Raw genomic sequence first — 14340 nt, forward strand, 5'->3', positions numbered from 1 at the left:
TTAATGAAAATGAGAAATAGTGCGAGCTGTTAATATAGTAACTATTCCGGACTTTGCCATGATAATCTTCACAGCGTTCGACATGGTGTTGATGTGCATTTTACTATATAACGTCTATTGTCACAAAAAATGATCTCCATGTAGCGTCAATCTTAGTACTGTTCATTATATTTGTATATCTGAAGTGATATACGTACGCCTGACATCTCGACGATACATACCGTCAATATTATACTCTCCATTGACAATCCCCAATATTCCGTCTATAGATGATAAAAAATTTATAAAATGCCAGCAGCTTATGCAGGCATATCTTACGAATGCTTTTGTAAAGATATATTGCAATCTCGTCTCAGCATCATACAGACATACTCACATACTCTTCGGAACGCTTCCCGTTTAGCTGCTTCTCAGTATGTTTTTCATACGAATAAAGCAATGAAACCTGCATGCATGATAACATCAAAAAACCTCATCACTACTATCCCTCCTGTGGCTACATACAATGTACTTACTTCGTTGATTCTGGGGATTTCTTGCCGTCCTGATGCTCTGTTAGCCGCTTGATTTTGTAGGTGCCCTGCTCAGGATTTCACTCACGTACTCTGCAGGCATACACAACATCCTTACTCACCACGGATAGTCATCTGCATCACCCGCTGTTGTGCTATAATGGCGTATTATGCGTCGTATACCGCACGTTCACACACGGCCAGTATTAGCATCAGTGTCTGCATCAACGGCGCTCTGTGCCTGTAAATACAATATGGCGCCGCGATGAGCTATGTACATACATGTATATAATTCGGTGATGAGTTGGACCGCTGGGAAATTTTGATTGATTGAGCAAAAGATGAGCGTTTTCCGGAGAGAGTGTAAAAATAAATGAGGGCAATGTTCTTCACGTCGGATGACCATGTGTATATATTAATTAATACAATGTAGGCCTATCCAATACAGGGAGCACGGAATCGTTACACACACGATTTAGGAAATCCTTCTCAGTTTTAAACTGTAGGCCTACTGATGTTGAGTTAATATGTGCAGACGTGCAAGTTTTGGGAGGGGGTTGCTATTTCTTTTCTTTTCTTTTCTTTTCTTTTGATTAGATAGGGGAACTACTTTTTGTGTATCTATATAATAGTAATTTGATAACAATAATAGTGATATTTTTATATATATATATATATATATATATATATATATTATATATATATATATATATATATATATATTATATATATATATACAGTGAAAACTTTGAGCAAACATATATATATATATATATATATATATATATATTCATTATCATTTCATTTATTTCCACTTTCATAATTGATTTACAAACTTTGCATTAAAAACAAACAAATAGACAAAAATACATGGTGTCAAATATGATAGTGGCGGAATCATGAGAAACACAAAGTAGGTTTATTGAAAATGATCCCTTAAAAAAATCATAGATTTAATGAAACTGATTTTTACTTTCATATTCAAATCACCTTCAACTAAATTGTACACTATACAACTATTACTCACACCAATGACACTGTTATCTGATAGTTTTCGATCTACTGAAGATCAAAAGTGGGAGATTTGTTTTTATAACACCTATACATCAAAATTGATAATTGTCAAAAACGCATTATCTGCTAAACCACCGTGCCTTATGATATGCTAAATTATCTCTAAAGTCATATCAATAATGCATGGGCTTGGGTTTCTCACATACATTGCACAGCTAGGACTAGCAAATATTACCTGCCGTGACAGTGATGCATGTTGGGTCAAAAATCACACGGTCAGGCCAAAGTAGATGGAGCAGAATGAAACACTTTTCAGTTCAGTTTGCCTCAGCTCTTTCCACTTAGCTCTATATAGTCTATATGACAATTAGCTTATATTTTCTCTCAGTTTATTCTTAAAATGACGAGAAACTGCGAGCGCAGAAGCAATCAGCAGAGTTTGTCAGAAGAACCTTGGTTTCAGAGATTTTTAGTTTTCTAGGTTTTGTGAAAATATTTCTCTTTACAAGCTGAAAGTATAAAATAAAATGCTTGCATGCGATGATCACGAGGCTCAAGGCTGGAATACAGATATAATTTTCGCCGTTTTTCATCAAAATTTATCATTTCAAAGTACTAAAACATTTATTTGTTACCTTAGACTCTTTAGACTAGCATTGTTGCTTAATGGTAGGTCGTTAAGTATTACCGAGATCATGGGCTTTCACATGGGTAATAGTTCCTTCACATACCGCCATGCGTTGCGACACTCGTGGCGATGGCTATAGATAGCTTTCGGCGGGCAGTGCAGGTGTACAAGCGCAGCTGCTTGCGCTTCAGCTGCGCTCTTCTCAATTCACTCCAATTCATTTCACTGTCATTTTCATTTTCATTTTCTTCTTCCAAAAAAGAACATAGCCTTCGTTTACATGGTATGAGAAAATTACGAATGATCTTGAATACACAATAGTTTCTTTTACAATAACAATTACAGACAACTGATGAATCGAAATCTCAACTTGTTACATTATCCATGGAATTTTCGCCGTTTTTCATCAGAATTTATCATTTCAAAGTACTAAAACATTTATTTGTCACCTTTATACTCTTTAGACTAGCATTGTTGCTTAATGGTAGGTCGTTAAGTATTACCGAGATCATGGGCTTTCACATGGGTAATAGTTCCTTCACATACCGCCATGCGTTGCGACACTCGAGGCCATGGCTATAGATAGCTTTCGGCGGGCAGTGCAGGTGTACAAGCGCTGCTGCTTGCGCTTCAGCTGGGCTCTTCTCGATTCACTCCAATTCATTTCATTGTCATTGTCATTGTCATTTTCTTCTTCCAAAAAAGAACATAGCCATCGTTTACATGGTATAAGAAAATTACGAATGATCTTAAATAAACAATAGTTTCTTTTACAATAACAATTACAGACAACTGATGAATCGAAATCTCAACTTGTCGGGGGTCTACTAAAAAGCTGAGCTTTGTCTGCTGCATGTGGACAACTCATTTAATCCTACAAAACGATTTTATGAAGTGATTCAAAACAAGACGGACAGCTGCTTCTGAGGAACTGGAGCAAAGATGATAAAAAGGTGGCTGAAAGAGCTGTTGATGGAATAAAGCATGTCTTTCATTATCTGGGGATGATGACAATTGTATCTTTAATGGATTAGTTGAAATAAAACTGCGTCGCTAGGACTCAACAAACAAAAAATCAACTTGCACATTAAGAATACAATGATTTATTTCGGAGTCCAGAGAATTGCAAAAATTCATACGGCCTGCGTATATGAATGTATTTTTAGCTGATAAAGTCCTTAAAAGAGGTATATGAAAGTCGTCAGGTTACCGTCTGTATAGATATTCATAAAATGATTAGTGTCTCGGAAAGACGTTCCTGAAATGCTTTGGAGTCTATTATTACTAGAAATTGAACATGCATTGTCTCAACTGACGCTGACATCTTTGTTAAAATCTCATAATCTATCAAATAATGATGCATCTAAATCATAACGCGTAGGCGTAGCGCGTATTGTAGCGCCTTTCTTGTGACAACAGCAGCTTGATAAATCTTGATGGGTGTTTCCCTATAGGCTGTGAATTAATGATTTATGGTAAAATTAAGTCAGATTATGATATCAACAAAGAAAAAGATGTTTAGTCTGTTGATTATAACAATGCCACGTAATACTGTTTTACAGATATTGACTACGTGCTCTCGTATCAGTTGAACTTTATTGTCGACAGTGCCATCCAGAAATTTAATTTCAGATGCATTTCCCCAAGCAGTGATATCATATATTTATTGGCAGAACTTCTAACGTATTGCTAACAAGCATGTATGTATATATATACTTATTCATTTTGAAAGACTACTAGGCACAATTCATTTGTTCTCATCTACTAGAGAACACTTTTTGCTATTCAGAATCTATGGTACGCACGAGAATTGGATTGTGGTGAGAAAAGAAGACACTCCTGAATGATTATTCTGCAAAAGAAGGATATTCGAAGATCTGCAAAATTCATTTACATGTATATAAATTGCTAAACAATAAAGGGCTTAGAAACCTACCCCGTGGAACTCGGCGTCAAGTACATCTTTATTGTTATTTGTTTTGGAGGTAACTCCTTAACCACCCAAAAGCCTACAATTGCCACGTATGCCATAATGAGCTAGCTTATAGTAAGATTTCATGACTGTCACCAAATGAACTGGAAAAGTCCGGGAAATTACCGATGATATGACGATTTCAAATAAAGTGTGCGACATATCAATGAAGTGCCAAAGAGCGAGAATGTGGCTGTGTTTCTGTCGAAATCCAGATTGAAAATTAGTGGTAAAATGTCATCAAAATTGAGAATATTGTTTGTTGTTGTATTGTTCTTGTTACTATATATTAATTCTTCAAAGACTTTGATAAGGATGAAAGTAAAGGAACAGCGGAAGAACCTTGTCAATTTTTAGGTGGTCACGAAAACATAATTAAATGTAGACCTGTATATGAAATGTATGTGAGAGAGGATCCACAACAGTAGAGATAATGCCTGTTAGAATGAATATTACCTTCATCATCAAAGCTTGCGCTGTGTTTGTTATTCATTGCAGTAACCCGTTGTTCATAATCGACAGAAGGAACTTACAGAATTACCTTAAATGGCCTAAAAACAAAACAAAAAAGTGCTAGTCAGACTGCTATATGTTTTGAAAAAAATTCAATCAATTGCTTAAATATCATACAGACTAATATCGACTGTATAGCTGAAACTTCCAGTTATCTCATTGTTAGAGGAGGAAAGCCAATACAAAAAAAAAAAAATACTAGTAGGTTAACTTCCAAGGAAAGAGATATTCCCTACAGCACGATACAAAATCCAAATGGCAAAAATCGGATAAGAAATAAGGAAGATATAACATTTTAAAATTTTACGTTGTTTTGTTTTGTTTTGTTTGTTTATCTTTTTGAAAACATTCCTTCGGAAACCAGTCCTTACGAATGCTCAAATGACCAAGCTGATGTTGCCATGCTTTCACAGTTTTTCATGTATGTTTTTGGTTGAATTCGAGAAAAAAAAAGTTGTTTATATAGCTAATACAAGAAGGCATGTTCTCCATACCAAGATCAATACGAAGATACGTCAGAGATTTGTTCTTTTATATTTTGGGTGGTGTTAAGGCCAGTGTTACATAGTGCTGACATATGAGATTTTTATCAGTTCTGTATATGAAATGAATAAGAAATTGTGAGAGCATGATATTATCAACTTGTTTATTTGAATATTCGTATAAGGACTGGTCAAGAAACAAAAATGTTTCCCGAAAAAAAAGAAATCTGTGATTTCAAAATGTCATATCTTTCTCATTTCTTATCTCATTTTTGTCGTCTTTTGTATCGTACTTAATAGGGAATATATTTCTCTTTCTTTTGAAGTTTGTCTATTTCCAAGGTGGATTTCCTCTTTAAATCCTATATTTGTAAAATTTCGTTTCTCTATTGAAATATCCATGGTTTATTACAGTATCTTCCTAGTATGGATTTTCCTTATTGAATCGAATATTTTTCCTCCATTGCATTTTTTTTTTAGATTCTTCAGGTTTTGCTTCTAATCTCGCATCTATTTCAAGACCCATTTTTAAGAATAGATTTCGAATTTCTCAGAAGTCTCTGAGCTCTTTTGTAATTTGCTCCTCTTTTATCTTTTAATTTTGGATTAACACATCAAAATGTGTATGAAATATCTTTTAAAAATATCTGATTTATTCACATTTTCCGTTTTAAAAACCCTTGGCCAGTCTGCCCTTATAAAACTCAAAGAAAGTAAGCTAAATAATCTATGCTCTTGTGGCTCTGAGTCGTATGTTTAAAGTCAGAGTAAGACATAACAGGCGCATGGTGGGTTACATCGGATTAAATGATGTTAGAGTCGATAGCTAGAGTTAATAAAACCGCTTATAGCAAATGCTGAACCTAAATTCCACTCCGTGATCATCAATTACTTTCGTGGATTTGGTCACGAGACGTGACATGTAATAATAATGATAATAATAATAATAAGTAATTCCGTGATATGATGTTGCAAATTTTCTGTTATTCGATATTATAGAATACAGTCACAGGTTACGTTTAAAACTTTCTTTAAGCGGAAAATCATAACACGTGAAAGAAATCTTGTGTAGATGCTCCATATAATTTTAGATTTGAAACCATTTTAGTATAGGTTTTAAAGGAAACGGGACTTTCGAAACTGTGCACACGTTTATAAGACCATGTAGGCCTACTGAAATTTGCTAGGAGGTTTATAGTTTTGGCACTCAGGATACAACCTTTAGGAGATGCGTTCCTGTCTCTCCAGCCACGTTTTCAGTTTGCACCGAGGTCATTCGTAACAGGTATAGTCCTTAGAAATTTATAGATGTAATAATTTACATAATTGTATAGATTATGAAAGAAGTTTATGAAATTGTAAACCTATAATGTGTTGCTTTATACTATGCCTTGTAGTCCTAATTTAGCTCGAGAAACTTTTTTTGATCCACTTTGCTCTGGGTTCCCAACGAAGCTGGACCGAGTCAACCGAAGTCATCTAGATCTTTACTAACAAAGGTCTACTGTATGATCTTTTACCACCTATTAATAGTTCCTAAATTTCGAATGAAGGATTACCCCCAAACACAAGGCATGATAAAAAAATGTGTGTACATGTTTTTACCATTGCTTGCTTTTGTCTGTCCGGTTCTAATGTGCATGGTCGCATCCATTTTGTAACGCGCGCGTAAGAAGTCGGTTGATAATTAATGTGCAAGAGGGGTAATGGATTTCGTTAAGGTTTGGCGTATGTATACGCGATGATGCCTCTTCGTCATCCGGTCCAGCTATCGGAGTCTGACTTTTCACGAAATGACACTAAAAGGATTGCTACACAATAGCTTGATTTTGAGTTTTAAAAAAGTAGTTGTCATATTGCAGATCTTGCTATGGGTCGTCAGTATAATTACGCCGAAATCATGAAATTGAAAATTTAGGGGAATTTGGTCGATCGTTCCACTTCTTGAAAATGTCAGTGACATGTACACGGACGTATGAGACGGCGATTAACGTTGGCCGCTCTCTCCTCTCCCTGCGTCGTGTTGGAAGTTGGTTCAGGCTATCCGCGAGGACGCATACTAAACAAAGTAAAATGGCGCCCCCATAAGATCATTGCATCAAGTAGCTCTCTGCGATGTGAATTTGAGGATCAGAACAATCGGCGTATAAACCGACCGTGCAAACAAATTCTCGACGCGAGGTCGACTTTTATAAGCAAATATGCGCATGCGCAGAACATTTCTTCTTTTTTTTTCCTCTGAACGTCCGCGTCTTGAAAATCTAAAGTTCCCCTATATTACATCCGCCAAGGAATGAGGTTATGTTGTGTCGGCGTTAGTTTGCCTTTTTGCAAACTAACTCAAAACGTTGCATACGAATTTGGATGAAACTTGCAGGAGAAGTTGATAATAACACAAGGAACAGATGATTAGATTTTGGTACTGATCCGGTATTTATGAATTTTTGAAGGATTTTTTTTTGGGGGGGGGGTGGGGGATAGGGTCAAGTGAAATTGGGAGTTCAAGCTGCGCGCGTGTGAGCGATTTTCAGCATTTGCATATTTTGTGGGCGGAAGGGAGCTGTTTGGCGGAGTCTGCGCTCTCCGAGTGCTTTTCTAGTTTACGTATTATTATGTAAGAGATATGATACTCCATAAGATTATCTACGCAATAGTTCGTTTATCGCATAAAGTATATATATATTAATATCTATAAATTGAAATATATTTTAATGTATAAAATCATTATATATTATATATATATATATATATATATATATATATATATAATGACATATTTTGATTGGGCATTTTCTACATATTGAAATATAACACGCTGCCTCACAATATCCACTTTACTTGCAGCAAAGAGTGCCAGTAGGACCCACGCCTTTCCTGATAGTATTATTGCGCCTGCGCAGTTTGAGTCTGCTTGACCCCATGGGGTGGTGTTGTAAAGTGTGAGGCGCTGTTGCTTGGGTTTGAGTACTGTATATCCTGGCACGATGGATACTCACTGGAAGCAGAGTTGTTTTGTCCTTAATATTGTGACTTCTGTCTTCATGATCAGCGCCTTCTTATCTTACTCATCGCACTTTAATATTCGGGTTAAACTGCCGGTACCAAAATCAGAATTGTCGCTACTAAGAGCAGGAATTACAAATCTGACGAACGATCTGGATTCTGTAAGTCCATGTTCTTTTAACTGAAACGTTATGACAATGGTGTAGTGTTGTCTATGTACCATAGAATCACCTAGGTAAGGAAAATATTTTGGGGATATGATTATAGGGATTGTATGTGTCGTACCAAGTATAAATGAATCGTATACTATATAGTAAAATAGTGTCAATTATGCGGATCATGTTATTTCATAAACCTTTAGAATTTATAGTGTGAATTTACGGATAAAGCATATAAGGAGTTTCGTCTCTACCGAGTAATGAGGTTGATGGACGCAAATTTTAATGAACAAAACCTAGCATTTGAGAATTTTATTAAGAAACACATTTATTGTGCAAGATGACGACCAGCGCGACAGCGGCATGTATATGTATGGAAAGCAGTATAGAAAGCTATAGCTAGATAATAATATTATGTTATATCCGCACGAGCTATGTTTGTGAAAGGAGTGATTCTTTGTTATTATTATTGTTGTTATAATTATTATTATTATCAATATTATTACTATTGTTATTACTATTATTATTTTATTATCATTTCTATTATTATTATCATCATTATCATTATCATTATTATTATTCGATCATAAATTCATACAGGATAGAAACGATCAGGGAACAGCTGTTTAACATCGAAGCCCTATAGACATTGCAATTTCCTGCACAGGGAATTACTGTAAGAAAGACAGCAGCAAAAGAGAAAAGGAATGTAACGATTTCTAAGCATATTTGAATTGAAAGTGCTGCCCGACTGAGGTACAAATAATTATTTAAAATTTTTTGAATGTTTTCTACACAAGAAAAAGAAACTACAATACACATAATTATATAAGACTCAAATATTCTTATATATAAAAAAAAAAAATCAGCAACATTGTCTCACACACGCGCGCACAAAACACACTCGAGCACACACTGGTATATACCGATAAAACACAAGGGCACATGCGCAAACACACACACACACACACACACACACATTTTACACATTCGAGGAACACACAATACACAGCAATATGACATGAGGGCATTATTTTCAATGTACATTTTTGAAAAGACGTGCACCCGCTTACACGCGTTACAACAAACGCACATCTATACATTTCGACTTGTTCTATAATGCATGTATTGGTGACTGGTATAGAATGACAGTCTGGCAGTCCTCAAAAATCATAATAATTAATCAATTAAATAGAAACATAAACTAATGAGATATTTAAGGAATCCCAGTGCAGGAAGAGGCACACAAAATTGAAATTCGTGCAAGAAAAAAGCACACATAGTCTTAATTTCATGTAGACTTTAACAACGCAAAAACAATAGGCTCCTATAGGCATGTCGTGGCTGTACATATATTACAAAATACACGCGCTAAAAAAAGATACGTTTTTAAGACTATAATAATAGGCATGTGGTAGCTGCACATGATTGTATGTTACACAATGCACGTGTTAAAGGAAAGAAAAACACGTTAATAAGACCTTTTGAAAAATTGAGAGAGTGGGTGCATTTTGCAATTCAGTGGGATTAAAGTTCCAGGCATTGGAGGCCGAGCATCTGAAAGATTATTTGGCTTCGGTACATGTACGGGTACTCGAGTTTGCGTTCCTTGTCGATCAAAATACATTTCTACTTCAATGCAAAGCCTGATTGGTGCTGTACAATGAATGCATTGATACAATGAGCATACAAAGACAATACCCCGGTCGGGTTTCCAGACTTTGCCCTTTTAATTGCTAAAGTAATTCATTAATGATGATACATATATCACAAAAGCCACATTGTTTTGAAACTACACGGGCAGCTATCTTTTTAATGCGGCTTATAGATTCGCGTGTTTTGTTTTGTTTTTGTTGTTGTTGTTGTTTTTTCACGGAGCAGTTTCCCCATGCACGCAGAACACGCATTTATAATAGTCAATTTACGGTTGAATGGTATAGTTAAGAATAAGCTAGCACATCAAGGGTGCTACTAGGTCGTCGCACAGAAAACACTTTATAAACTAAACTTTTGCACATCTGTTTTACATGATCATCCAAAGTCAGTGGCTGTCTATGTTGAGAACTCACACCTGTTGGTATTCCTATTGTTTCTGTGTTGTTGACTCTACGCGTATGGTTTATTTTGAATATATTTCAAAAGACGCAAACATGCAATTTCATCCATTGTTTAGAAACAAAGCCGGTTTTTTTTCAATCTCTCTTTTCACCTTCATAAAGTGGACTGATTCATTATCATTCATACTTGGGACTTATTCGGACTTGCTGCAGCAAAAAACAAAACAAAACAAACCAAAACTGGAAATAAATCAGCATTTAAAACGTGACCTCTCCAAAATGTGTACTCTCTATCTCGCTACATAGGCCTACCGCACTGTATAGGCCTAATTATCTGTTTTGTAAAGTAAATAGCACCGTGTGAGCAAACAAACCTAACAGCAAATGGCATCTTTGCATTGCAGACAGGAATCCACATCGAGAGTAACTCAAGTATATACAGGCCTACACTCTGTTATTTTGTACATTGAATCACAATGCTCATATCGAAGTCCAACTGGTCAGGCAAATAATTCCAACGTTATATATCCGAGCAAAGATCGATTGCAGGTCAGGTTCGGATATTTACACCAGCTAGGGTAACTATAGATGTTAATGCAGCTATTTTCTTAATGCATTGATTTATAAATGCTCACACACACACACACACACACACACACACACACACACACACACACATACAAATGTTTCATTTTGTTAATTCATATAAAATATAGGCTAACACTGTAGGAATTCCAAACTTTTTCATCATTTCATCAAGCAATTTACTCTAGTCACGTCAGGGTTGACCACATTCTACGATTATAGACGCTGATACAACTCAAATATTGCCTTTGCACAAAAAAAAATACACGTCATTATACACTTCCAAATTGCACACGGACACACACAACTAACAAGGAACGATAAGTTGACCTTATGTACATACTTCCATCTCTCATTCGATGTTTACCACTCTCATGATAACTATCACGTCTAACTTAGGAATTTTGTATCCTGTTCCTTTCTGCTCCATATGGGTGTCATTTTATGTTAGCCGATATGGCATATGATTATTGTCATTATTTTGTTTTGCTTTCAACTTGATTCACAAAAATATCGTTAATCAGTATTTCAGAGTGTTGGTTCCCACGATCTTTGACAAAATCACAAGATTGTCACGATTCGACGTAAATCGGACATTCGACATATTTGTCTTGTTAAAGAATGGATCTGTCAGAATGATTTGTAATGATATTATATGTCAGTACTTATTAATGTCAAATTTTTTTGTATGCCTGCATTTTTTCATGACTTTGATCGTGTGACGTACTTGTCTACTATAATTGTTATACAGGGTGTCTCAAAAAAAACTATACACTTTTGAAATGGCTGCCGAATAAGAAATATATGATTCTGGGGGAAAAGGTTATATGTATATGGATAGCTTATGGACTCAACTTTCATATGACACCAAAAGTCTACAAATGATTCATGCTTGAATGAGCACTGCTCACTTTTGTAAAGGGTATGAAAATTAGGCTGCGCAGGAATTAGCCTTATAAATTTTGCGACAGGTGGGTCCGTTTGGGCTTACAAAACTGAAGTTGATATGATAAATTTATGATCGATTGCGATCAGTTTGGTTTTGCTGAGTGAATTTTATGGTTTATTAAACCAAACTTTTATGCATGAGTAAACCGCAGTTGCATTTATTTTATTTTAGCATTGCAAATTTCCCTGGTAGACTCAGCTGACGTGGTGTCTTCATGTGAGTAAGAATAAGGTGATGGTACATGTTGCAATTTCCATGGTACACAATCTTATTTTTTGAAATGAAAACCTTCGCCACACATTGCAGTTATTCTCAGATTAGTAGAATAACTCATTGATTTACTTAATAACCAGATGGGGATTATGTAAATTCATTATGTAAATACATTTTGTTGAAAAGGAATGTCACAGCTACATGGCTACTTATTATTTAGGTTACCCATTGACCTGAAGAATAGATAGCTGACATGATCTTTCACATTCTTTTTTTTTTTTTGACAATCTGTAATTGAATATTCAATGTTATAAAATGGGTTCAAGAATGTAGCCAATTGGAAGCGCTGAAATGAGTCACGTGTGCGTGCATTATTTTCTTCAGGTAAGCACTAAGAAGAGTCTCTCTTCCACCTCCCTGGCCTGACGTACGTCACAATGTTTTACACTAGCAGTGCGCACTCAATCAGTTGTTACAAGTGCGTCACGCGCTACTATACGCGCTGTCAATCCTGTAAACAACTTCTAGTTCGGGCCGCGGGCTGCCACAACAGCCGGCGTGTGCATAGCAGTACGTGGCGTACGTATACTCCATAGAGATGTATACTAATAATAGGGAGCTTTAGATTTTGACGCGCGGACGTTTGAGCCGACGCTTGCGCTGGACGTTCTCCTCTCCCTGCGTCGTGTGGAAAAGTAGCTTTAGATTACGCTGGGACGCAACGTATAAAAAATAAAATCGCGCCCCCATATGATCAGTGCATGAAGAAGCTCTCTACGTCGCAAACTGTGCGGACGTGAAAATAGCCCAGTACGCGTAGTAAACAACTCGGGCGACGCAAGCTAAAAATAGATTGACTTTACGCGCGCTACTGCGCAAGCTCAGAACATGTTTTTTTCCTTTGAACGTCCGCGCGTCGAAAATCTAAAGCTCCCTAATATACTAGAGCGCGGACTGCGTGTGGCGCGTACGCAGTGCTCGTGTGCCGAGATGTCTAGGCCGCGCGCCATCTTTGTCCGGGCAAAAACAAGCATCGGTCCGGGCAGCGCAGTAGTGGTGGACACGTGAACACGTATACAACAAGCGCTCAAACACGTATTGCCTTTCAGCAAAAAGATGAGGGGGTCGGAGATGAGAGAAGGAAACAACTCAAAAATTTAAGTTGCTAGCAATCTCTTATTATGAGTGGTAAAGAAAATGAAAATAAAAAAAAATTACTTTATTCTCAACGAGGTAATACTTTCAAGCCGACCAACACGACCATGGTCAATGCAATACAAAGGGTTCTCTTGGTCTCTAGACTGCCGGATGCCCCTTGTGATACAGTATACTGCGTCAATTTTTTTTTTTTTTTTTGCAGTTATATTTTTTTTTCCTGTATGAGGGGACTGCATTCTATAGTCCTATCTGTGTATACGAGTGTTTCATTGTATTTCTTTTTTTTTCTGGTGGTGGTGGAAATGAAATAAATCATTTTTATAAGTACGTGTAGGCATATTGGTTCCATGACATATTGATGTTCAAGCTCGAAATGCTAATGTTGAAGCTTACATAAACCCTAACCCAAATCATAACACCCACGGTGACCCTAATCCTAATCCTCACCTTGCCTTTCTTACAAGAACCAAAAGCCCAATCAGACCCATGATGGTAATTCTACTTTCAGAAAGATATCAATGCCGGAGCATTATGTCCTGTCACCGGGCATATATTACGTATTCTGAGCTTTTCTCACACTATCTTAGTGAAATTAACTGCTGGTATGCCAAAGGGTGGAGGAACGTTTTGTTTTGTTTTTGTTTTTGTTTTTGTTTTTGGGGGGGGGGGCTCAAGGGCCAAATAGGGCACTTAGAAATGAGCACTTTTTTAACTTAAAAAGGGGAGTTTTTTTTTTTTTTGAAATGGGGCAAATGCCCCCTCCCCCGTTCCACCGACCTTGCATATACTGTAGTTATGTACTGTATTAGCTATCTATATTATAGTAGCAATAGATCGAGAATAGCTGAGGGAGGGTGGAGTGCCCCTGACGAATTTTGCAAGACCTTTTCTTTTCTTTTTCCTTCTTTTTTTTGTTGCCTTGAATCAATCTGTTTAACACACACTATAAATGTAATTTTAGTTAGCTTGTGAAAGGAATCTCCGCTCCCCTTCTTTTCTCCTGTTTCTACATCCAAAAGCAGCACATGAACCAGGCATTTTGCAACATAGATCTATGCTACTTTAAGTAGAATTTGCGAATTTAAGAACATTTTTC

The 14340-nt window shown here is 36.4% G+C and overlaps 1 protein-coding gene across 1 annotated transcript in view; it reads left to right on the plus strand.

Annotated features, from left to right (window-relative positions):
- The first annotated feature begins 8103 nt into the window (after positions 1–8103).
- LOC139714236 (NXPE family member 3-like) overlaps positions 8104–14340 on the plus strand; it is a 41626-nt gene continuing 35389 nt past the window's right edge. The window contains exon 1 of the mRNA XM_071625952.1: positions 8104–8285. Within this exon, the coding sequence (XP_071482053.1) occupies positions 8106–8285 (180 nt within the window). The 5' untranslated portion in view covers positions 8104–8105. The remainder of the gene's footprint in view (positions 8286–14340) is intronic.

This window comes from Diadema antillarum, unplaced genomic scaffold, assembly GCF_040938485.1.
Source record: "Diadema antillarum isolate AM-2024a unplaced genomic scaffold, OU_Dant_1.0 seq00002200_RagTag, whole genome shotgun sequence".
NCBI classification, from domain to species: Eukaryota; Metazoa; Echinodermata; class Echinoidea; order Diadematoida; family Diadematidae; genus Diadema; species Diadema antillarum.